Consider the following 27,309-nt stretch of genomic DNA (forward strand, 5'->3'; position numbering starts at 1 on the left):
TTAACCAAGCGCTGCTCGACATAACACCTGAGGGGGCAATTACAAAGCAGGCTTAATAGGTCTGCGTGCACTGTTTTGGTAATTATTTGGAACAGTTTACAATTCAGAGCCAGGTCTAATTGCTTGCTTGGCAGAGATGGAGCTGCATGGCACTGAGTCATGGATGACATTGCATGATGATGATATGATTACACTCGCTAATGAAAGCAAATGTGGTTTCCTAAAAAGTGCAGAAGCACAAAAATAATAAAATCAACATATGTAGTGGTAATGTGTATAGGATCAAATAACAAATATTAAAATACAATAAGTAAACAACAAAATATATACTGCAGAAACACACAGAATCTATCGAGTGACTGTTCTATAATGTAAAGATTCTACATTCCAAATATTAAGTACAGGTGCAGCAGAATTATCATCAAAATATGCTTTAAGTACAAGTAATTATTCAGTACATGTAAATATATGCAGAAAAATTACTTTGTTGTCATACTGACTATTTCATACTGGAATAAAGTGATATTATAACATACAGTATGTTATAATATTCAGTTATTATCATTGATTCATCAACATGTAGGCTTCATCCATAACCTTGAATCATATTTTATAGGATGATCATTTACTTCCTTATTATACTAAAGCTTAGAACTGAAGTAAATCTGCTCAACACTCCAATGTTGGACAGAGATACAGTTTTGAAATGTTGGCAGACATTATGACTTATCATAGTAGGAAAAACATTATTGGATTGTTATTATTGAGGAACATCAGGAACATCCATCCATCCATCCATCCATCCTCTATACACCGCTTCATGATGTTGGTGCAAAGGCTGGGGACACCCTGGACAGGTCACCAGTCTACATATACAGACAAACAATCACACTTGCATTCCTACCTACGGGCAATTTAGAATAGTCAATTAACCTCAGCGTATTTTTGGACTGTGGGAACAAGCCGGAGTACCCGGAGAGAACCCACGCATGCACAGAGAGAACATGCAAACTCCATGCAGAAAGATCCTGGGCAGGCCAGGATACGAACCAGTGATTTTCTCACTGAAAGGCAAAAGTGCGAAGGAACATGTAGGGTTAATTTATAGGAATAAATAAATATTTACTACAAGTAAACATATCCAGAAAAGTGGTCTCTGTGTTGCACATATGATCCATTACTGGAAAAACAAAAATATTATTACATACAACATGTTATATTATTGAATTGGCATCATTAGTTCATAGGATTCATTGACATGCAAGCTTAATCTACAAGTACAGTTAACTTTTATTACAAGTAAACATGTGGTATATTGATTTTCTAGTGTTGGAATAATGTGTTATTATTATCATGTGCAGTATTTCATATTATCAGATTATAACTATTAAATCATTAACATGCAGGCTTAATCTGTTAGTAAAAGTGAGTACTATATTTACAGTATGTAAATGTATGAAAAACAAGTGGCTTCTGTGTTATGTTGACTTTCTAAGACTGTGATAATGTAATATTATTACATAAAGTATGCCATATTATTGGAATAATGTTATTATTGAATGTTGACTTATTGAATGATGATGACAAGATGATCAGGAAAAGCACATATTAACATTAGCAAAGGCTGTTCTATGCATGTTTCAATAATCCATTGCTGTCTCAGCATGCACAGGACCGTGAAACCAAAGAAGCTAAGCAGAATTTATCCACCACTGATTTAATTATTCACACCTGTGCTTTTTGTCTTAACTCTTACACAGTAGCATTTAATCACAATCTATTTCTCTTCTGGCATGTTAAATTACCACCATCCAGTGGTGTATGGCAGCAATACAAGTATTACACTGTTTATGCTATACAGTATTTTTGAATATATTTTCATTATTTTTGTATTAGTAGCAACACATATTTACACTTACATACAGATATTTTCAGTTTTAAAAGTGTGAGTTTGTGCTAGCAAGGTCATCTTGTAAAAACTACATTTCCCAGGATGCTTTCCCGGTCCCTGCCGTACCAGTCACGTGACGCTCAACTATGGCTTCCCTCTCGCAGTGATGGAGGCGCTGTGTTGACAACAAGGCAAAACTGAAACTCTTAGCCAGTTTATTTTCCTGCTGACACAAGTCGGACTTACGATGCAGAAGATCAAGTCTCTCATGGCCCGACAGGTGAGTTAAACACGTCTGTAAGGACTCAGCTGCCCGACATTTGTCCCTTTAGCTAGCATGACAGCTAGCTAAGCTAAGCGGCTAATTTGACAGCTCGCCGTGTGGCTCATTAAAAGGCACATTCAGGCCGAGAAACGGTAGTTTTTAGCGACTGCAACACAGCTGCGACCTGTTTAGCTCGCTTGGAAAACAAATACACGTGTGAGGGCAGCTACACAAATGCCCTGGATGAAAAGTGTGCCATTAGCCAAGCACCACCACCACAACAACAGTGGGAACTGGGCGGTTAGGGAAGTTCTCAGTTTGCACAGGCTGTAATGTTAGACTCAGTAGTATATCGCTTTCACAAATCTGCCTGCTGCTGCTTCCACTTTTTGCTCTGTGCCGTTGTGTGCTGATGAATAGGAAGCCACGGGAGCTATTGCTTGAAATTTGTGGTTTAATTTGGATCTTATTCTAACAGGGCCTGAAAAGCCCCCAGGAGAGCATGGCAGACCTGAGTCCTGTGGAGAACCTGAGGATCCCCAGCAAGGTAAACTCCATGACAAAGCTCTAGATGTCAAATTTGGTGTGATAGCTGCATCTGGGCTGCATATTCTATGACACAGATATCTCTCTCTGTAAGAAAACCTTGTTTAGATTCCACCTCAGTTGATGTTTTGTTCAAGTGGATAGTAAATCTCAGCCTGTTCTATATGTATCTGGTTTCATTGTGCAGTAAAGTCTAATGTGGTAGTTTTACTGTCCAAGTCAACAGAATCTACACATTTCTGAATGTGCTATTGAAGCATTGTGTGTGCTGTTTTGTTGTCAAAGTAATAATTATAGGTGTTATTTATTTTAAGTGCATGAATTCCATCAAACTCAGAACCAACGACATGAGTAGTAATGACGTAAAAAACTTAAACATGTCAGAACTGTTTCTTGATGATTTATGCATCCATACGTTGTCCCCTATACACTGTATTACATTTTTATCTGTCTCTTGTAAATGGCATTAGATAAATTGCCCCCATAGTGTTTTCTGTAGTGTAAAGTGACTGAAGGCTCCCATTTATATCACTTACAGAGACTTAACACCTTTTACAGTGTGAAATACCATCTGCCGTAATAGCATTTTAACATTTCGGCATGGCAGCATTTGAAAGTGTAATCAGTCATGCTTTGTCACGGGAAACAGTTGTCATTATCCACCCTTACAAATTGAATTTGTCAAGAGCAGATAGAGTAAAACCGCAGAGGTACTCTGTATAATGTATAGTCACTTTCTTACTGTCACCTCAATGCACTGCTAGTTCTTGGCTTTCACTTTGACCTTCCACTAATGTGGCTGAGGACAATTTGGAAGGTGACCAATTCTGTTTAGTGCTGCCAAGTCTATTCAACCAGATGTTTAATTTCTCTCCTTTTAAAGCCTTTATGTTTGGTGTTATTTTTATTGCCAGCCTAGCTCTGCCTGCTGTTACTCTTACATTAAATTTCCTTTCTTGCATGCTTTGCTGATGTGCCCCATGATTATTCGCTGCGTGGTTTGAAAAATACTGCAAAAGATAAGCCTGAAAGGGAAGTGCTTTTTTTTGATCTATTCACCAGAGAATGTTATGAAAGATCAGGTCGACAGAAACGTCATTCAGTGTGTTGTTTAATTCAAAAATCCTACTAAAAAAATAAAATAGACAGAGCAGCAAGTGATAAACACAGGCGGCCTCTTTTGAAAAAGTCCCACACGACAGGTTTATTCTGTCAGAATGCGGCTGGAGCTCTTAATTGACAACAGTTTTCTTATTTAACAGTGTAATAATTTGACCATATTGATTTAATACTTTGCAGATATTACAATGCTGTTGTTAGCTGTCACTGGAAAACAGACACATCAGTCTTAGATATGATAGACAGTCACTTATTCCCTGGATGTAATTAGAGCCTCAATGAAAGCCGAGAGGAGTGTTTCGAGAAAGATTTGTGTATTTTCATAGGATGCCCGTCTCTCCCGGCTTTGGGATTGGTATCAGGTGAGGTAGTCAAACTGGATATGCAGTAATCAAACGGTCTTGATCACCCATGAATTCACTCTCCTGTGTGCACTGCAAACACCTGCCTATTGTGTGTTCAGCCAAAACACAGGGCATCATTGTTTGATGATATTATGCTTGGACTTCATTTACTTTTGCTGGCGGGCTTCTCAGCTTACAGGAAAATAGGCTCCACACAGGCCAGGCTTTATACACCAATACTCCTTCTTAATTAAAGGTGAATAATCCTCTCAGTCTGCCATCATCGCTGCCACAGCAGAGAAGGCTGCGTGACTTAACATGCTGCTCTGTGTGGGAGAGTGAGACTAAGGTGCTTGACTGCGTGGATTATTATGATACTGATACTCGCTGATTGGAGCCGTTCGTGTGTTTCCAACCACTGTGGCCGTGATTCACATCATTTATCATCCTTCGGGAGCTGACGGCAACATCTGGCAGAATGTAGGGGGTGGGACTGATGTGGAGGATGATTGACAAAAGATGGTGTTGGATCACTATTTGGATGCAACTTGAGGGTTTGATAATGTTTGAGTCACAAGAAGGGACAAAATAAAGTGCGTTTTTTTATTGGTATTTTAAATGGAATATCTTTGTATGGCTGAACAAAGCAATTAATTGTACAATGTCATCCTGGAATCTGGTACTTTTTCTCTCATTATCTGGCATTTTATGAACTAAATAATAAATCATTCAACAGATTAATCAATTGTGAAAATAACTTGTTTGCATCTTTGCTCCAGTGTATTAATATAGTCCATAATAGAGTTTAGTGGCAAGAGCTAAAACTAAAACAGATTGCAAAAGCAGCTTTCTCATTACATACTTTTTCTGTCCTATTTGTGTGATTGCAGAAGTAAATTTTCGATAATTGTTGCACATGTACAATATAATGATCTTGAAAATATTGTTACTTTATAGCCACAGTCAGCGATTAGGTTTGTCTGTGGGTCAGGTTTTTACATCGTTGTTTAATGGAAGACAAACATAGTTTTGCCAGTGTAGTGCAATCACAATTTTAAATGTTTTAAAAATAAGGCAGTTTATGTAATTTAAGAACAAATCTGATTCATACAACAGGGTGTTTAATGGATGTATTTGAGGACAAACATATTTTTTTCGTACGCAAGGGACATCAGAGTTACAGCAGTTGATGATGGTGATTTGGCAAAAAAAAAAAACAACTCATGCAAATGATAGTTATCTGCTGCATTGCACACAAAACATGATGATCAATAGCGGTTTGCTTCTTAGGTTTAAATGAAAATTGTTTATTTATCAGCATGGCATTTCTGCTACATGCCGCTTATTTGAGCAAAAATAATTGATAGAAAGTAGATGATAACAGCAGGGTTTTTCTGGCTCAGTAAAGCCCTTAAGTGTGTTAAATCGTCTGACAGAAAACTATGCATTTTACTGTTATTTCCAACCTTTTGGTAAAAAAAATAAATGTCTGATCCATGAAGCAAGAAATGAATGAAACTCCAATTATTAAACGTTGTTTAAAGCTTTTTTTTTTTTTTTTTTTACCCTCAACTCTTTTCATTTTGCCGCTAGTGATTGTCCTTTGATGCTGGCTGACACCTCTTTGGGAGGGTGCCAAAATTTTGTGCATGAAAAATGCTCTACCAGGTCATATTTACTTGTATTTACATATGCTTTGTATTTTACAGTTTTACCCACAGTATATTTATGAAAATTAATGCCAAAGCGTTAATGTAACCCATAAAAGAAAAATGAATTCAGCTTTCATCAGGGTGCCGCTTGTTTTCGCTGCAGGGCCACAGATGTCAGGCTGGTTATGTGCGCATTCGGAGGTCACACTCTTGGCAACAGCATGAGTTTTCCCTCAGGGGAAGCCATTCTGTCCGAGAAAATCTTATCCCCTTGTTCACCTGCTGCTGTGTCCAAGACCACCTTTAGATTTACATGCAAGTGAGGGTCACAATGAGGCAGAGACCTTAATTTAATAAATATTTGACTGCAGTCAAGATGGCACATCATCTCAGTATTGTAAATAAAAATGATCAAATGTAGGAAGATGTGGCATTCAAGCCACTGGAATATGGTAAAGAAATTTGTATGTCCATCTGTTAAACCAAAACCTATTTTCACAGGACAGCATTGATTATTTTTTTCCAAACTTTTCCCACTTTACAATCTTTTCTCCTCAAAGTTGTTGTCCCTATGTGAGTTTATGGAACGTCTTTTTTGCTATTGCAGCGTATTATCTCTTAACCCCTTGATCCCTGTGCTGCCTTTGATGTTGTCCATCTTTACACATCATTATACTAGCATGGTAGTCATTGAAAACAACAAAACTTTACATTATAACTAAGAAATGTGTGCTTTTTCCCAGTCATTTGGGTATAAAGATTTAGAGATTTACTGTGTTTATATCTGTGTAAAGTTATTATTTCTAGCTTTTTGACTTGAACAGTTTGAGGATGTCACCATGGCCTGAACAATAGTGATTGGTATTTATTCACTAGTTTCTAGCATTTTCATTTAAATTATTAATCAAATAACAGGAAGTTTAGTAGAATTTATAATGAAAATAATTGTAGTTTGCTTAATGTGTAAGATGGATTTAGTGAATATCAACAATATGTAGTGTCATAAAATGTGTGTGATGCTGAGATGCAATGTAGAAAATGTTTTAGGTAACTTTTCTGATGAAAAAAATGTTTGAAATAGTAGCTATTTCTATTCCAGAGGCTTCACTTTCCCTGAAGTAAATTCTGAGTATTTCACTTACAATCCTGCTGTTTGCACTGCAAGTCCATACACTACCCACAACCTACCAGCAGGGGTCACCCTCAACATTCACACAAGCTGAGTGCATGCTTTTGGTTTGTTTCCTAAAATTGGAGGAGTAACGTTATTGGCTGACTACCTCCTGTGTGCAGTATGCATTTTTAAAAGACAGGGCCTGGAGGATAAGACTGTGATGAATTCTGTTCTAAAGAGGGCATGTTTGATAACCTGTCATTAGTTCACAGCGTGTCTTCAAGGGGAACGCAGCTGACTCTGACAGATCACAGGTGTTCTGGCCTAAGGACCCAGTCAGATGTTGTAGAAAAGCTATTGTGTAATCTAAGAGCCCCACTTTACACTCATACAATAAACAAACTGCGTGACATCACAGAAACAACAGTGTTCATGGTTTTGTGAAAAATAGTGATGAATGAAAGGTGTAATAATCACATATTTCCATGTAAAAATTCAGTGAAGCAGCAGCTGTTGGCTTTGATTGTATCCTAATGTCCCCGAAGACAACCGCGTTAAACCCTTGTTTAGTAGCAGACGAGGATCTAAACCGAGTTCGACTTGCATACATATTCAGGGCTGATTACAGTGAGGAGGTTTTGATTTGTTCATCTAATGAATGATTCCATAGTGGAAATAATTGGCCCTCGTCTCAGTCTCCTCACCCTGCCATCTTTCTCTCCCCGCGTCTCACAGGATTTTCTATGAACCTCCTTTTGTTCATTCAGTCTTTTGTTTTATCAGGGCCGCTGTGCTGTTGTGCACTGTTTTTTTGTTTTTGTTTTTGTGCTCCTGCGCTTGATTTTCCACATTCAATCAGCACTCCAGACAAATATCCACTTTGAGTTTTTTTTGATAAGGCTTGTTAAACGTCCCCCAGTTTGGATGCAAATAGATTTTCTAATTTCCGCAACGAGATGAGGATTTCATTAATTTGTGGAGGGGGTAAGGAAGGGTGGTTTGTTTGTCCCCTTATCCTTCAAAGTAAAATTTGATCAAAGCCAACCAGCGGCTCGTCTTTCGGGTTTTTCCACGTGGAGCACAGGGACGTCTGTTTTGTTTTGCGCCTGCACAGCGGTAGGGAGGTAGGCAGTTATTGAACCCGAGGTAGCCCTTCAATGAGTCATTCACTTAAAGATGCTTCAAGTTTTCGTGTCACTGCAAGTGGGAGACTGAGGCAAAGGAGAAGGAAAAAGCGAAATGAAGTAACACAGTGGTGGTAAATTGCCCTAAGTGGCTTCACAGGAGACACATCATTGTCTTCTGTTTTCCTCACTCCTCTGCCTTTTTTCTTTCTGCCGTAACTTCGGCTACCAATGAGTCATCCACCGCATCCCCCTCCTCACTTTTTTTCGCTCTCATTTGAGCTGATTTCCCACCCACCCTTATGATCGAAGCACAACATCTCCTACCTCTAACCCTCCTTTCCAATCTCATGCGCTCACCCACACATTTCCCCCGGGGCTTCTTGCTCACTCTTTTACCTGATTCGACCACAGCAACGCGCACGGCCGCTTGAAGACGCGTGCAGCGCGGATGCACAAAACACACACATTAAACACGTTATAATGCTTCACTTCCCTGTTGCCTTATATGAAAGTTATATGTGGTATTAAGGGGATTCCCGTTTGTGTAATTGAATTAGATGAAGCTATATTTTACTGTGAACATTAGAATTACTCACGGCGGCAGTGCCTCTTTAGAAATGTCATTCAGGGAGGCACAGTGCCACCCACGGAAGTAGATTTAGTTGCTTGGGTGGCACACCTCATCGCCCTGCTGCGTTACTCTCGCTAATAGTAGCTGGGAAAATATTCGTGGTTAGGCAGGTGTGTAACAAGGTTTTCTTGATCAGTGTTTACCATCTCATGCTGATGTTTATTTAATGGAGTATGAATACATATAGCAGTGTATAGATTGCATTTATCCCATAATTCCATATCCATCCTGGTTAGCTTCTTCCTGAGCCTGTGGCCTATTTTTAGCACCATGATGCTTTGCTGTGCTGATCCCTCAATGTATTGATCCAACACAAAGCAGACGTTAGACTCAGCAGTACTGTAAATAAAGGACTTAGACTCAGGGCATATGTAAATTTTTTTCTACCAAGCAGGAGATGTTTTCTTCACATAAGATGCCATAATGCGACTGTATCTCAACTCATTAAGTCATTCAGGAGGGGATGTGGGCTTAAATCCCCTTCATCTAAAAATCTCACTGCACCAATAAGCCTCAACGGATGCGCTGCATGTTAATCAATAAGGCTCTGATGTTTCTCAGAGATTCTCAGAAGAGGAATCTCTGTTCTCTTTTCTTTTTGGTCATCCGTGTATTCTTGTCTTTCCTCTCATGGCTGCCTGCCAACCCCCCCATGACAGCTGTCCAACGAAACAAGATGCAATCCTCTCCCAAACTCCATCATTAACATTTTACTCCTTCATTTCTCCCCCGGTTCACCTCCCTCCTTTCCCCTCTCCTCCTCTCCTTGTGCTTTGTTCTCTGCCTCATTTATTTTTCTGGCCTCTCCTCACCTTGTCCTTCACCCTTGCCTTCATCCTTAAACTCGTCTGTACCTCTTGTTTCTCCTGTCCACTCTCTCCTCCCTTTATTGTTCTTTCCTCTGGCTGCTCTGCTCTTTTTTTCTGTTATTTTTTTTCTTTCTCCATTTTTCTCAATGATCATGTTTGTTTTCATTTCTGGGTAAATGACGTAACTGTCTGTCTCGAACCTTTCTTGTTGACATCCCCACTGTGTCTGGAACTTGCGAGTGCTTACGTCAAGGACATCTTTTAACTCTCCGTCTTTGTCACTGTCTCTTTTCGTCCATTTCGTCCTCTTTCAGGAGGAGTTGCGGGAGATGAGGGAGCAGCCCATCGACCCCCAGGCGGAACAGGAGATTATCGACAGCATCGAGGAGGTCTACTTCTCAAACGACTCCTTCGACATGGTGCAGCACGAACTGGAGGTCAGACTATCTGTATGAATGCCAGCGCTCGTGTTATTGGCTGAATGACCACCAACTCACTTTAAAATGATGACAAGAGACTTCCCACGCCCCCTCTATAAAATAATTCCATCAAACGCCACGTTTCAGTAACTTTGATAAAAGCAATATTGCATTCTGATGTAATATAAATATGGTTTATTGTGTTGTGAACCCCGTCTGACTGGCAGTAATAAAGCTCTTTCTCACCTGAGCTGCTGTCTCTTACACTTCTGCCGAGCCGCATGCACAACACTGACATCCGGATTGATGGATTGCATCCGTTCAACAGAAGAAGGGTGTGAAATCTCATTAGATTTATCTTGGTATTGCTACACCATCTGAAATGAGACTCTCAGTCAAGGGGAAAGTAATTACCTATCATCCTTTGGGCCATGGATTTGTAATATCTTCTTCCCCTAGCAGAGTTTGTTTGCTGTTTACTAAATAACGTTCTCCACCTTCTTGCCTAATCTGACTTATGATCTGGTGGAGTATATTTATGGAGCAAATTCTTTTTGTTTTTTTTTAAATAGAGGAAGAGCCACAGCTATCTTCTGACACACCAGTGTAGCCAGCTTAAGCTCTTTGAAATGCGTAGTGAGATATCTATGAAAAATTAAGATGCTCAGGAGTGAAGATTAGCTCTCTCGTGATAAATGAAATCTCTGCTATGGCCCTTAGCACCAGAACTTTTATACTGCCATAGTTGCACTTTGAATTTTTCTTTGTTTGACACACACAGAGGAAGGACTTTTACTATGTTGAACGCTGGATGTGTGTGGAAGCAGCATGCGGCTGTGCGGAGGGTCATACAGATGCAGAAGTCTTATCAGCTGTGTAGGAGGATGTATTGTAAACAAACATTAAAGCTGTGCATTTTTATCTGCGCGTGTGATTATAGAAACTCCCACCTGAGCTGAACCTGCAGGAGCTGGAGGAGTACAGAGACAAGCTCAAAAGACAACAGGCTGCAGTAAGTATCTCCCTGCTCACTCTCACACACACAGATGCCACACAAACTCACTGTAAGCTGTTATACGGCGTAGGAACTTGCGGCCTGATTTAGGGCGGCCCGGATTTTTGTGCGTGTTCTGTATGGAAGCAAATCAGATTCATCAGATTCTGAATTTTAAAAGCTGCTGAATTTCTTACTTTGAATTTTTTTGCATCAAAATTACGTATGTGAATTTTTTATGCCTGAATTTAGCTCATCAAACTTCTAAAAACCAGTTAAAAATTCAATGTCTTCAAAATTCGCCATCAAAAAAAATTCAATGTCTTCAAAATTCACCATCTAAAAAATTCAATGTTCAAAATTCACCATCAAAAAAATTCAATGTTCAAAATTCGCCGTCAAAAAATTCAATGTTCAAAATTCGCTGTCAAAAAATTCGCTGTTCACATCCGGGGGACTCAGGCGTAAACAATTGATCCTGGCCAAAATCGAACCAACGCCCAGCCAATCACGTGGCGCTCCTCCGGTCATGTTACGCAGACGGTTCACCTCACAAGACCGGGGTCAGCGACGGCTACCAGCATGAACGACGGCGCTTAAGTGAATGTGTTAATCCTTTTTGTCCTGTATGTGGTTTGTTTTTGTGAGAGTCAGTAAGCTGTAATGCATGCCGTTAGCTGCGCTAGCACAGCGTTAGCCGCGCTAATACAGCGCTAGCACAGCGTTAGCCGGAGGAGCGCCACGTGATTGGCTGGGCGTTGGTTCGATTTTGGCCAGGATCGATTGTTTACGCCTGAGTCCCCCGGATGTGAACAGCGAATTTTGAACATTGAATTTTTTGACGGTGAATTTTGAACATTGAATTTTTTGATGACGAATTTTGAACATTGAATTTTTTGATGGTGAATTTTGAACATCGAATTTTTTTGATGGCGAATTTTGAAGACATTGAATTTTTTAGAAGTCTGATAAGCTAAATTCGGGCATAAAAAATTCACATACGTAATTTTGATGCAAAAAAATTCGAAGTAAGAAATTCAGCAGCTTTTAAAATTCAGAATCTGATGAGTCTGATTTGCTTTTCAGGCATAAAAAATTCACATACGTAATTTTGATGCAAAAAAGTTCTAAGTAAGAAATTCAGCAGCTTTTAAAATTCAGAATCTGATGAGTCTCATTTGCTTCCATAGAGAATTATTTCCAGGATCAAAGCTGCTGATGTCACAAGTTAATTTATGTCAGTCAGTGAAGATTATGTAATATGGGTGAAAGCTCTGCAATGAGCTCATTATTTGATACTGAGTCTGGAGTACTTTGTCTTTTACTGTTTTCTAAAAAAGTGTTTGGCTAGTTTTGGCTACTTCCTAGTTTCTGTTGCAACTGCCATTGTCTGTTGGGGTTTGATGATAATGTGAACTCCACCACAAACATACACAGTGTGTAATTTGTTAAAGAAACTGTTTGTCTGAAGGTGACAGGACACTATTAAAAAGAAAACAACTCTCTATGATCCCTCCAGGAGCCAGATGTGCAACAGTGGCAAACTTTAATCATCTGTATGGTCATAATTAAGAGACTTAAAATTATAAAAAGAAAAAAACAGGCTGACGAACCTTCTGCTCAGGCTCTTTGTAGCTGTTACTGATTAGTGACTTGTTGTGATAAATATTGATGCTAATCACTGATTGCTTGTGGTTATTTTTACAATGAGAGGCTCTATAAGTTGTTTCAAAAGTTGAAGTCACTATTCCAAAGTATAGAATTTACTAGTTGCTAAATGTTTTATATGTACTATCATTTTACCAGGAGCAATGTGGTCTCAAAACTAGATAAATAGCTAGAGGTCCAAAGTTTGTTTTGTACCTTCTAAACTTCAGCTGACTTCACCTTAAGGTTCATGATATTAGCTATGCAATTTATAAAAACTGCTCAAAGCCGACCATGCTGACTTACAGAGTAGACAGACATTATAAAGTAATGACTAATTCAAAAAAATGCTTTTAAAGCCTGTTTTCATTTACATAAAAGCTTTGAATTTCTGCATTTGCTCCATTTTCTCATGGCAATTTATGATCGGCTTTTACCATTTGCTGTGCATCCCACAGATCTTAAATTCCCACCTGAAACACCTTGTGTCCCAGACACAGTCCCACCGTAACATTAGCAGCACAATACACCGTATGTTTTTGTCGATTGAGAATTTGGAGGTCTTTTAAACTACAAAGGAAGGATGTGGGGAAGAATGAATGACTGATTCCGACCTGCACTCAGTAGCAATTGAGTTCTTTGTGTCTGTGCCCCAGTGGCAGCCGCATGACGTCAGAGTCTGTGTTTTCTTTCACAGCAGGCCCATTTCCATAGTGGCCATTATTCTGCGGTCGGTCAGGTACTCGTAGTTTCAGACCGGAGAGCTGGGATGTCAACAAATTCTATTTATGGAAGCATGTGGGAGAGCAAGCAACTTTTTTCTCCTTCTGCTTCTTCAATCCTCACAGTCCAGTGCTGCTTTTCCCCACCTACCCTCCTTCCTGACAAGCTTCTGCGCTTTTGCTCACCAGTTTGTCTCCGTCACTCCCCTCAGTTCCACTGGTGCATTCCCTCCTTGACTCTTTTTTTCCCTCTTTTTCATACTTGCTGCTCTTCCTCCACGTCCCCTCCTCTTTTGACGCTTTTGGCAGCAGTCCACAGAGCTGCTTGTTTAGTTGAGAGGATGCTCCAGACTTTATGCCCTGTGGCACGGTGAGACCTGCAAGTTTGTACAGCCTTAGAGCACACAAACACAAGAGTGCACTCTCACATATCCTCTCTCGGTCTCTTGTTTCCTCTCTTTCTGGCTGTCAGCCTCCAGGCGCCTCGTGGGAATGGCCATGCTAATCGGTCCAGTGTGCCGCCAGGCATAAAATCCACAGCTAAGTTTCTCAGCGAGCTTATCAGTGCAAACCTGTAGTCCGGTGCCTTTATGAGAAGCACTGTTTGTCTAGCTCACTGCCTGGAGGTTTTGGTTCAGTGTCTTCAGTATACATCTCCTTTGATTTCCTTCTGTTTCATTTTTCTGTCTGGATTTTCGGCTGCTTTTATTCTGCCAGTTATCTTCTTGTTTCTAAAGTTATTTCAGAGGGATGATACATTGACTGTATCCTTCACTATTTTGGCATTTCTACTTTGTCTTATAAAGTTGTACCATCCCATCAATGAGTCTGACATTTTGAGAAAAATTACCTGGATGTTTTTGCCATTTATGGATAAGTGCTTCCTTTTTTATCTACAGTTAATTATTGTTCATATACTGTAACTGTCTCTCCCAAAGTGGATTGGTGTTTTGTATTTTAGAACAAACATCCTCATTACATACGCATGAACCTCATTTGGTTAAAAAAAGCTGTAAAACAACACTTTTGCAATAACAGGGCATCTTTGTGATTGATTTTATGCTTGGATTTGGTTCAGTGTGTCAAGTTCTCTGATGTAGTTTGCAGTTAAATCAATGCTATCTTATGCATTGCAAATGAGATGCAGGAGAAAGTTTGAGATATGCTAATAGAGCACGGCTTAAAGAAGCTGTTGAACTTTTATGTTTTTTATCAGGATTTGTTTGACAGTGCTGCTAAAAAAAAAAAAAAAAAAGACGCACACATTTTTTTGAAATGCATTTATTCTACTGTGGAGTCATAAGTGTGAATTTTAAACGTGCAGAGGTTCACCAAGCCAGTGATGATCTCCTGCGACTGTAGGTGCTCACATATTGGCTGTCCTGCTCATACACACCCATACACATCTGAATACAGGGGATGCTTTTCATTATGTGTCTTCTCAATTGCGTCTTGTCTTCGCATCTTAGCAAAATCCCAACAAGGACATGTGAGAGATTTGAGGAAGAAACTCAAGGACAGAGGAGCTGCCAAATGAGAAATCCTTCATTCCACAGTATCAGTCTTATGCGACGGGAGTTGCTTATGATCTGCTGCACAGCTGTATTACCTGTCAAATCAAACCCATGAAGGTGCGGCTCCTGTACGTGATGCCAGTTGATAAAAGACAGGATACGCCTGAGTTTTTTCTCGGATTATTAGAAGATCCTCCACAATGGTGGCTGGGGAAAAGATTTCTGAGAACAGAGGACAGGGGATGAAGCAAAAGTTAGCATACTGAGAAGAATCAAGGGTCTTTTCTAATAGATTTTAGTTTATCCTATGGTCAGGAAAATGCAGAGAATACTTAAAATTAGGTAACACAGACGTGGATCGATCTTGCTTATTGTCTGGTGTTGTTATTCCTAATGGCGCATTCTGAGTGAGGACAACCCCTGAACGTAGTCGTCAGTGTGTGAAATTGAGCACGGCCCTTTAAAGGAAAGATAATAGTATGTTCAGATTCTCAGCATAGGCCTGTCTTACGATGGCCTTTTCCTCTGGTGACTGATATGATAGCTCTATTCTCATTTTATCTGCAAAACCACTAATTAAGCTGTAGAGCAGCTCAACGTAGGTGTTAGCTTGTGTGTGTGGACTAGCTTCAGTACATGAGATGAGTGAAATTTTGAGAGTACACTAATGAATTTTTATGCATGAATTTAGTATTTATTTTTGTTTTTTGCAGAGGAAATTTTAACACACTGGATCATAGTTCTGAAAATAATAGAACATGTATGGATCTAATTATATTCAGTGGTTTTATGTGCTTATAATTCATATTTTTATTTATTTTTCTTGTTTTTATTGTGGGAAAATGTATCCCTGTGTGTGTACTCGCACCCCTGTTTACAATTCTGTCTACTCTCCTGCTGTGTGAGGAGGTGTGTGTACGAACCAGCGTGCTGACTTACATTAACATTAAATCTGCTCTGTGTGAATCATCTGCTGTAGGGTGAAATAGCCTTTCTGTAGTTTCAGAAACAGCAACTGTCCCATTCCTCTGCTGCAGCCTCTGAGTTTAGTCTCTGACACATGCCTGGTAGAGGCTCATCTCAGGGCTAATTGTCTCTTCGTGCTGCAAGACTTCATCCCATGTGAAAAATGTCAGGGTCCAGAGATGCAGTTTGTATATGTGTTTTTGACATATTTCCAGTGTAACACATAAATGCCAGAAAGCAATCGTAATCTGCAGAAAATGAACTCCTGCTGCCATTAACATAAACTTAATTATGTTCATAGTTTCAATTCAAGACTTAAAAATGTTAAAGCAGTGTAGAATAAGTATATTTGAGCATCATCGAATTCATACACACGTACAGTGTATTTTCCTTTTTTTTTTTAATTAGAGATGATTTCAGAGCAGTATCACAACATTTTGGATTCCAGTTCCCATCTACCTGAAAGCGACTTTCTTCCCAGGAATGTGGGCTGCATGTCGGGAAAGGCAATGTTAGTAATGCGAGCGAACATATTCAATTTTTAATGAAACTTGAAAGCTGGAGATGACTATCCCTCCTGCAGCAGTAATGAATTCTGTCCCTCCGCTCAGTCTTTTAAGAGTTAGTAGTGCTTATGCAATCTTTGCCTAAACCTTGCCTGGCTGCCAAAATATCCTCCCCATCTTTGAATCAGGCTGAAACGTTTCCTGCTGTGCAAAGGGGAAATTTCAGGTAGTGGATGTGAGCATGTGAGAGCTCATCATTGCATGACGGGTGTAGACACGAACACAGATAGCTTCAATGCTGGGATGTAGTCTTATTTTTTTTAATTTTTTTTTTTAGAGGCAAGGAAAGCGCCTCCATTCAGAAGTCTGTCTGACAGAATACAATATGGAGACTTTGAACATTTGAAATAAATCTTTTTTTTATTTGCCATTTTTGTGTGCGCTCCCTCTGCTTCAAGGTAAATGTGGTTTATACGGGTACCTGTAGAAAGCCTCGCTGTTGAGTTTCATCTCAGTATTTCTCAGCTATTAAATGCTTTTCACTTATACCAACTGTAATCAGTGCTGGCAAATTTGGCACTAACTGATTCTGAAAGTGAGTTATTACTTGCTAGAAGATGCAAATGTATTGATATTTTGCTGTATTTGTTTGCAGTCTGATGCTCAAAACTGTAGTACACAGTAGAGCTGTATAGAGACTGAAATAATTGGCAATAAAGAAAGAAGGCTGGTGCTCAGTGTTTACCTTGATTCTAGGACACTAAAAACTAACACCTCAGGCAAGAATATTGGTTTAATCATTAATGAGGAACTAAATTTCAGTATCATCACAACCCTGTAACCAAATCCTCATTCTTGCATCTTAAAAACACAGCCAAGGTGAGAAACTGTGTGTCTGAGCAAGATTTAGAAAAACCCATTCATGCTTGCATTGACTGTAGAGTGGACTACTCTAATCCACTCTTCACTGATCTTTCTAATAAGACCATCAGACATTTGCAACTCAGTCAAAATGCTGCTGCCAGAATACTGGCTAACACCAAGAAGAGAGAACACATAACTCCAGTTCTTAGACTCCTGCTCTGGCTCCCTGCTAAATATAGTATTAAATTTAAGGCCCTGCTTGTCCTCTATCGGTCTCTGAATGCACTGGGACCAAAATATATCTGAGATGTGTTTTCTGAGGCCTGACAGGTTTTTTAAATCTGGAGGGACTGGTCAGTTAGTGGTGCTCAGATAAAATGAATGACATTTATACATTATGAACCGGCTCCCCATAGAATTAGATTTGCCTCAAATGTAGCCATTTTTAAAAGAGAGCTGAAGATGTTTTTTTTTTGTACTTTCCACTTAATCTTAATTTGTTTCTTTTTTATTATAATTGTATATTTTATCTTAGTTTCATGCTTATTTTTCTCATGTTTTACCTTTCTTAGCTGTCTTAGTTTTAATTATCCCGTCTTTCTGCACTTTATCCAGCTTGTCCTGACTGTTTTTGATACAGTATGTTTAAGTTCATCAATTTCATTTTAAAATATTTTTATTTTCTATCTTTTTTTACCTTGTGCCCGTAAAGCACTTTGGTGCTATGTAGTCAGACTTGTTTACTTTCTAGAGATGTCATTTTCTGTATCTGTTTAGTCAACAAAATTATGATGATATAGATATACTTTCCAAACATGCTTAGTCTCTGTTAGCAGTGTTTGCATTTGCTAGCGTCTTCTTTCTAATAGGTGATGTGTAAGTCTGCATAAACCATGTCTTCTCCTGTGACTTTCCTCAATTTGTCTCATTTCTTTTCTCACACTTAACACAATAATATTGCATTCATTGTGTGTGTGTTTGGGACAATATTTACTCCGCCTGTTAAAAACTACATGCACCAGTCTCGCTTTGCAACCCAGTTACTGCACAATGAACTTCCGTTTGTGTGTTTGAGAATTAATGATTTTGACCTTGTGGCTCAGGTCGGACTATTCGCTTTATGTGTTTAGACTCTTTCATTTCTTAAGAATGTTTAGCATTAAATGGTAAAATTACATTAAAGCCAATAGGTGGTGCTATGGCATTAATGTGGGACAGCTTTGTGGATTGTTAAGGCACTGTCTGTAGCGTTCTTTAATATGGCTCACAATTGTTTTCTATGACTCTAACTTTTCGTGTGCAATTTCTTGCACTTTTCTTAAGTTATGATTTTTTTTCTCATCTGTGACTAACTTATTCATACATTTGAATCTTAAAATCCTTTCACATATGCTTGAAATCTGTGGAGGAATCATTTCAGTTGAGCTGCATTCGCCATCTGCTCGCGTCTCTAGTTGGCTACCATGCATACCTAACACATGTTGAAATGTCATCCCCACACCTCACCTCATCTACTCCATACTAGTAGCTATGAACATCTTTTCACTGAATGTCTATTCTTGTAGTGATGCTGTAAAAGTCCACCTGGTGTGTGGAGGAGTTGGTGTATGCAGTTGCACAGTAATATAAATGGAAGAGCGCTGTCTTGCTGTGAGTGGGAGGAAAAATAGTAGGTTTCATGAGCAGCCTATTTAACACTGAAATCATCATTATTAGTATTATTTTGTGTACATTAGTGGTACAAATGATCCTGTAATGAATATATACACTGATCTGCCACAACATTAAAACCACTGACAAGTGAAGTGACCAACATTGATCATCTCGTTACAGTGCAGTTTTCTGTTGGGAAACCTTGTGTTCTGACATTCATGTCAATGCTACTTGGATGCATACCACCCATCAAAACATTATTCCAGACCAAACACACCCCCCTATGGCAACCCCTACACTGTCAAAAGTCTTTCCCAGCAGGACCATGCCCATATAAATTATTTGTAAAAATTGTTCAGGATCAGCTCGAGGAACACGACAAAGAGCCGCGAGTGTTGACCCAACTTCCGAACTCCCTCGATCCCAAATGCGCTGGAACAAGCCTGATCCACAGATCCTCAACCTGCAACCCACGGGACAAGGGATATCCTGGTCTATGTTTGTCGCCCCAATCCAATTCAAACCATTAGATATTTAGTGTCTGCCGTTACCAGATTCCAAGATGATGCCTTTTTCCTAAATAATATACACTTTAAGTACACAAAAGTTATTAAAATCAATCCAATGTATGTGATCGACAACTGTAATGCATTAAGAAAAAAATGTATTTCTTCAGCATTCAAGCAGCTCCTTACTGTTATAGAGGTGGTCATGAAACTTGCTGTAAACCTCCAGTTGGGCGCTGTCTCAAATGTAGTGTAGGGAGGGTAAAGCCTACTGTGTCTCCCAAAGCTCCAAAAGATGGAGCTTATCTGAACTGTATTTTATGCCAAGCATCTCGCCACAGCATTAGCCTTCCCTCCGAGACTTTGGATGTAAACAAAGGATTGGGATTAATTTGGTGCTAGTACTGATCAGTTGAAAAATGCTAGACTTGGCCCTGATCCCAATCTGTTATATTGGCTTGGTACATCCCTACACATGTCCCAAAGATTGATTGTTCCAGATAAAACTGGACACCCTCAGATGTCCTGTCTCCATTCAGCAGTGGGTCTGATCTATAGGAAGGTGGTTTCATTGTCGTAGCTGATTATTATACATTGTGTTTATTTTTTCATCAGTTTTCCTTGTAATTCTGGGAACTGTAGAACATTTTTATGTAATGTTGTCTGTTTCTCTGGAGGAGCTTTGCCAGGTCAAAGAAAATAATAATGTCATGATGACGTCAGGGGTAATTCAGCTTAGAGACCTCAGCAAAACAAACCTGAACAAAATATGTCAAGATATAATGGTTTCACAAACTGGAGGCGTAGCATTTGAAAGGTGCAGTGTTTAACAGCATCAGTTCTACAGATGCAATGCTTCTAGTGCTTAAAATTATTCTGGAGGAGGCATTTTAAGTCATCAGTGTGAGTGGACCAAACCCCCTTTGTTCTGTGTGACCTTGATTGTATGGTCCTTCAGTAGGGGTTAGGCTTCACTTTATTCAATTTCCATCTGCCCTCTATGTTCTTCAGCTTTTTCCTTCTCCATTAAAAGCAGTGGTGGACATCACTACTCATAGCAGGAGGGTCATATTGATCTCAAGACCATGCTTACAAATGGAATTTATACCGCAAGCAGGGCACAAGTTTTTAAATAATTACAAGTTCACCTTAGCTGTGAATCTGGTTGGTCAAAGTCACAATGTAGAGGACAGAACATTAGAAAATCACAACAGGAACAGAGGGAACAGAGGCTTCTCTCAAAGAAACAGAAGTAATTCTATTGAGAAAGACACTGAATGAAATGAAACTGAGAAAGTGAGACACTCCCCTAAAAGGCTTTAGCTTTATTGCACTGTTTTGTGCTTTAGATGCTGACACTGATTGTTATTCCTGCCCCATCCTCAGCAAGATTACAATGCCCAAACTGTCCTATGGGGTTAGATTTGGGAAGAACATAAAATGTCTTTTCACTCTTTTCTTTAAGATTCCATTTCTCATCTCCCCTCTCTCTCTCTCTCTCTCTCTGTAGGTTTCTAAAAAGGTCGCTGATCTCATCCTGGAGAAACAGCCTGCTTATGTAAAGGTAAGCTTCCAGTGTCAACTCAACACAATATTGAACAACCTTTTCTGTCTTTTCTTGGCCCAACCTCTGGTCTTGAACAGTATTTCAGCTCCTGAAATTTAACTTCAAAATATATCACTTATATTTGCCATTTTGCTTTTTTTGGAATGACATATTTTCTTAACCTATAACATGCTATGATTGGACTTTTTTATGCTGTCAGGTTGTCAGTAGATGTTTTCCTGTGCTGACTGTCAGCCACCAACAAGATTAGGATAGAATTTTGGTAACCATGGCAATAGGAAACTTGACTCCATCCATACATAAGGAAAATGGGGGCAGCAATCTTTTATTTCAAAACAATGTCAAGCTGTGAATTTAAACTAAGTCTATAAAATCTTGTCTTTGATCACGTAGTGATTTTGCAGTGAAATGGAAAGAACCAGAGTGTGTCATTGTCTCATAGGAAGTAGCTTCATCTGTATATTTTTGGTTTGGAGCATAGAATAGAGATTACAAGACACTACGTTTGCTACTGTCATGAATGACTCTTAACTGATTTTTTAAAACAAACCTTTTTGGAATGCTGAATTTTGAATATCAACACTCGTACATACATGAAGCTCTATACAGATGCTGATGCAGCAGCTGACACCATCATCAGTACAGTAAATTGAAAATGCATTAGTGTTACTGCACCCTTGGATTTCATTGAGAGAATTGGTCTTTTGATATATTTTAATTTAGCAATCAAACTTCACTGGTGCCATCAGATATATGTTGCTACTGAAGTTTGGCAGAGCGTTTCCAATCTGAATGTAATCATTTAAGCTTTGATCCTGGCAAGACTCAGCTGATGACTGAAAGCTTTCACAAATTTGGTATGTTGTGAATTGCGGTGAGATTACTGCCGTGGTTAAGCAAACTGGCCAGTCTATGAATAGTAAAGTGAGTTCTGCAACCCTCCCAGTGATTCTGTAGAGTCAAGAAGACATCAAGGCTGAATAACGGGGACATACATTATAGGCTAAGGTGATAAAACTAAAGCAATACATGTACCAGTGATAGACATGCATCGATAACAGTAATGAAATCGTTTAATAGAATGTTTGGGAGTTTAACCTAAATATATGAGATACCAACCACCGTGAAAGCAACACAATGAAAACACCTTTGGGCTTCTCAGGGCTTTACAAAGCAGAGAGCAGTCCTTTGTCCTCGTTTTTTTTTTAATTTGTGCTATATTAACAATAGAATCATTACCACCTTCACAGCAAGGTGTTTACATTCAAAATAATCCTTTTTTCTCCCAGTCTTTATGAAAAGAAAAATATTTAAAAACCATGAGTAATTATCGATGTTGACTGAAGGAAAGCATTTTTGTTTTTTTAAGCTACATAGCCTAATCCTAATACAGTATATCTTTGATGTTTTCCTCACTCTGTGTTCTTGAATATTTTTTTTCCTCAGTATTTCTTATTTTTTCCATGTATTTTTTTTTTTTTTTAAATCAAACACAGAAACACACAGCCACAGGGCATAATGCCACTTCTCCCCAGTGGTTGTGTGCTCTCTGTAACCCATCAGTGAACACCAAAATCGTACATATACTCATGCCTCGGTGCTTGAAGTGACGGGCCTCTAAGCATCTTATGTGACTCATGTGGTTCTATAGTGACTAAACTTTCTGGGACCCGTGTCTGATCACTGCTGGTTCCTCTGAGCGACACAAGGCCTCTTCTTGCACCCAAAATGTGTGATCGGGTGTCCTCATGTAGAAGGTTACATGGAGGCCAGCGCAATTATTACGCATTCATTTACATTTGTTTCTGACTAATTCATGGTGTATATATTACAGATACCTAGATTTTTCTGCCTTTTTCTTTCATTTTAAGTTGACATATGTAACATTTCCATGAGTTCAAGATGAGATCCAGTTCAACTGCTGAAACAATAAAACAGTGGCTCTCTTATTTCCTCAGTTAAAAAGAGACAGTTTAGAATTAAGTGGACCTGCCAGAAAAGAGAGATCACTGTGCTGGGATCCAAGTTGTAATGAATTTGGACTGGGTAGGCCTGACAAGGTCACTCAGCACCTTTGCAAAAAAATGGGCTTGGACAGGTATTCAATTGTTTTCCACTGGAAACACTTATTCTTCATGGTTACTGTTGGCGCCTTTTGTCTGTGCTCCCATTTGCCTGCCTTGAAAGAGGTCGGTAATTTGTCCAGCGTTTGTGGTCATACCTGCCAATCACATGGGGGTCTTAAGGCTGTTTCGCTGGGGAGACAAAAATTGACAAGAAATAGATGTGACAGCGCGGTTAATATCTATGGAGATGTGAAGGTATGGCCACATACCTTCAGGTAATTGGGTGTTAACGTGGAGAAATAAACACTCTAAATTGAAAAAAATAAATTGTCAACCGTTTGACCCTGAACCTATGTCCTAAATGTCATTCAACTTAGTTTCTTGTTCACCTGAATACAACAAAGCAGGGCAGGTCCCAAACATCAGCATCATTAGAATGTATAGGCCGGATGGGTAACAGGGAACCAGTGCATAGTCAATGTGCTGGAGGGTCACAGAAAAGACCCCTTATGAATATATGAATAAAGAAACCTGGAAAAAAAGTCTCCCTTGCGACTTTACCATCTCTTCCTCCTCAACATTCACTTCCTACACCAGAGCTTTGTTTAAATGGACATTAAATGAGTCAGGTTTTATTCTCTAACTGCATTGGAGTCCACTCACTTCTCCTGTATGTGTCCAGTTTTTATTAATCTACTGTTATAGTGGAATTCAGGCTCTATTTTAAGTCTTTTGTTTTTAACAAATAAGACAGAAGAATTCATAAGAATTTAAAGCGTTTTTTGAAGTTAATCGCAGCATGTATGCAAGCTGTGCAACCTCTTTTACCTATCAATACCTGCCTGACCATCTGTCAGATCCATAACCCACCGCTGTGCACAGTTACTGTATCTCCACTTACAATTGCTAAGCTGATGGAGCCTGTCTGTCAGGTTAAGTGTAGCTTACAGATAGGGTAGACAGCTCAGAGCGGTGGTGTAACACCAAATTGGAGCCTCAGGCTAAATACTGAGCACTCATCATGTTGAGCAAGTGTGTCTGTGTATGTGTGTGTTCCTGTTTGTCTCTGCATGTACCAGCTGTTTGTCTTTTCCTGTGCGGATCTGTGCACATAACAAAGTGAATGAGTGTTTCTGCATCCTACCATGGGGCTGTTGTATTTGTTCAACTGTTGTGTACAGTATTACCAGAGTGTTGATAACGGGGTCACCGAAACATGGGGTGGAAACAGCGAGAACGACTCTGTGTTTGCTCAGTGAAGATTAGTTTCTGTTGGATACTGAAAGAAATGGCTTCTTCCTAGATCAGATTTGCTGCTGAATATGCTCCTTTTGTTATGACACAAACTTAACAGTTGAAATGAGTGAAACCTGCATTATGCATCAATATGCATGGCGGTCATTGATTTATTTTACAACTGAGGATAAACCATAACCTAAGTAATGAAAAATGAAAGTACGAGCATTGGATTTTGCTTCAGTAAATTTTATCTTGTATAAAATGTAGAAATAGTCAAAATTTACAGTTGTTTATGGTACTGGAGTTGAGGATGTCGATTAATGTATATGTCAGGTAATTTTTATTGTTTTATTTCTATCACAGATAATTCAACAATGACATATTTTGTCTGATTTGTACTGATATGAAAACTTTTTATGCAACGCAATGCAGAAAAAGATGCTTTTGATAATTTAGAAATAGTGTCACATCACATAGTTTGTCTGGCAGAGTAATTCTAACGCTGTTGTTTATAATCCTCTTAACCCTGTCTGCAGCGCATGTAGCAGAGTATGCATTACAGCTGGTGGTGCAGAGTAAGTTGAAACCTGTGTGAAATGCATTTACTGTAAAGTTACGTAACAATGACCCCATTGTTTTCCTTTTCAACATAAGTTTAACATTTGCATAAAGTGTATTTTTTACTCCATAGAACGTGTATTGGCATCAAACCCAAAAATTAAGTATCAGCCAGACTCTTACTTCAGTCATTATGCTGGATCCAGTTTGATAAATTATCCCTCAGCTGGACTTGGTGAGTCACCTCAGTCCCAGACATTTTAATGGAAGTTCACTGTGACACCTGCATGTATTAATGAACTATTCTAACCACTGCACATGAACTTTTTATTAAGAAATGCTCAGATCTGTGATGACTTTTCTGTTGCTCATAGATTTTTGAGTAAAATGTGAGTTGCAAAGAAATTGGTGTGTTACAGCAAGTTCAAGCTTTCCTTAAGCTTGCTAAAAAAACAACAATAATAGTAATACTTGACACTAAAAGTAATGTGTCATCAACATACTGCATGTACATTACTTAATTTGAGTTTATTAAGAAGCACAAGAATTTGCTGCAAAATAGTATCAAGTGGTGTGTAAGAAATAAGTAGATTTTTCGGGACATAAATGTATTTACTTGAGTTTTTTTAAGACCCACATCTGCAGCCAACAGCTGGTTATCAAAACCTAAAGACAGAAACCAGAGAGAAACAACTTGCTTTGTCTTAATGTAAGAAGTGTAAAAGTGAAGTGAAAAATTGCCAATTTATGGTATTAAGGGGAGTTCGTACGCCTGGCTAAGAAATAGTTTGATACCCAGCCTCCCATAAAACCACAACCTATTGTTTTTTTTTTTTTTTTGCTATATTTTATTATTTTTTTGTTTTGATTACACAAACAAGTAAAGGTATGTTAATTGCAGATGCTAGTAGGTGGATTTTGTTATCTTTGGACAGAGCCAGGCTTAGTCGTTTACCTGTTTTTTTATTTTTTATGTTAAGCTAAATGAACTGTCGCCTTACTATAACTTATTCATTCACTTAACATATTCTCTGTTCTCATCTAACTCTTGGCATAAAACCAAATAAATATGCTTCCCAAGATGTCACATTATTCCTTGAATAAAATTAAAGACAGCTCAGAAAAACAGTACCTTGTTCAAAGTGAATAGAGCTGTAAGCAGTTTAGTTATCTCTCTGCTAACATGCTGCCAGGTTGGACACAAACATAACCTTCTTGCAAGTGTCCATGAACCCAATTTGTTGAATTCGTGTCATACAATGTGGATGTTGTCTCACTGTGTCTCAAAGAAGCACGAGTCAAATGATGCATGCCCCTTCCAGAGAAACCCCCTGCTATTGAATACACCCAAATAAAGTCTGGTGACTGAAGGTCTTCATCAACACTCACAATCATGAAGGCAGAATGCTTTCAATGGACTTACTGATCTCATACCCACAGCTCAAGAGCCCCTTTAATGTTGTTGTTCTTTCCTTTGGCAAAATGTTGTTTTTAATCTGACAGTATTATGTGAGACTTTTGCAAACACTGGACCATTTTTGCGACAGAGTGATACATCATTAAAAAAAATCAGATCAAACAGCAAACTTCTTCCACCCCAGGCATGTGCAGATCAATGACATAAAAGCACAAAGAGGATAAGTAAAATCAAAAATACAGCAGTAATGCTGTTCGTCCCTCGGCCCTGCAGTGGCTGAGAGTGTGTTTGTTCACAGCAGAGGTCGTTGAAGTGGCATAACGACTGAACTCTCCGAGCAGAGTGCTCATTGATCCTTTTCTAAATGTCAAAGCTTTGAAGAAAGGAAGGTTTTCTCTGATTTTTTTGTGTGTTATTTTTTTTTATATGTTGCTCTCTTGAACTGTATTTGATGCCACATGCCTTCCCATAAAGACATCATCCATATTATCTATCTGCTCACAGCAGGGGGCATCTCACAAGAGAGGGCTCTGATTAACTGTATGTCAGATCCGGTGTGTATGCGAGAACTGCTTGTCATGTCTTCGCAGTCCTTTGTGATGGAAACTGTTCGCTCAATAAATGGCATTATTAGACGCACATCTCACTGACAGCTCCATAAATGAGCCAGTCTAACAGCATCTTTATGTCCTACAGGTTCTGAGCTCTTTCTCAGTATTAAATAGAGGAGTTTTTGTCCAAGTTTTTAAATAATCCGTTGGAATCTGAAATTTAGAATTTTTTCTAAATTTCCAGTTTTTATGGATTTAGACTGCAGCTTTGTCTTACTGTTTGTAATTTCTGTCACGAATGCATTTCTTTCTCTCAGGAGCTGGAGAGAGTGACGGCGTTACAGACCAACCTCCAGCTGGCAGCAGTCATTTGCACTAATGCAAGGAGGTAATAGTGTTCTATCGCATACTATCTATTCACTAACTGAAATAGCTGCTCATTCGTATTGCATCTGCATACGAAATGCTTTTCTCATAACCATGATAACTTCCCTACATCTATTCTCAGTCTGTTGATATTGTCACAAATGACACATTCTTCTGCCTTGCTTGCCTGTGAAATAAAGTAACCATTGAAAACCTGCCAGCTCACGTGACACTATCTGCTATTAAATGTGTTTCT

The 27,309-nt window shown here is 39.0% G+C and overlaps 1 protein-coding gene across 2 annotated transcripts in view; it reads left to right on the top strand.

Moving 5' to 3' along the window:
• The first annotated feature begins 2,024 nt into the window (after positions 1 to 2,024).
• The window catches only part of vps50 (VPS50 EARP/GARPII complex subunit), a 117,357-nt gene continuing 92,072 nt past the window's right edge, over positions 2,025 to 27,309 (top strand). For both annotated transcript variants that reach the window (XM_023277468.3, XM_023277466.3), the window contains exons 1-6: positions 2,025 to 2,171; positions 2,635 to 2,703; positions 9,813 to 9,935; positions 10,858 to 10,929; positions 20,800 to 20,853; positions 27,005 to 27,075. In XM_023277468.3, the coding sequence (XP_023133236.1) occupies positions 2,139 to 2,171; positions 2,635 to 2,703; positions 9,813 to 9,935; positions 10,858 to 10,929; positions 20,800 to 20,853; positions 27,005 to 27,075 (422 nt within the window). In that variant the 5' untranslated portion in view covers positions 2,025 to 2,138. The remainder of the gene's footprint in view (positions 2,172 to 2,634; positions 2,704 to 9,812; positions 9,936 to 10,857; positions 10,930 to 20,799; positions 20,854 to 27,004; positions 27,076 to 27,309) is intronic.

The sequence above is a fragment of the Amphiprion ocellaris genome, chromosome 15, assembly GCF_022539595.1.
Source record: "Amphiprion ocellaris isolate individual 3 ecotype Okinawa chromosome 15, ASM2253959v1, whole genome shotgun sequence".
Lineage (NCBI taxonomy): Eukaryota > Metazoa > Chordata > Actinopteri > Pomacentridae > Amphiprion > Amphiprion ocellaris.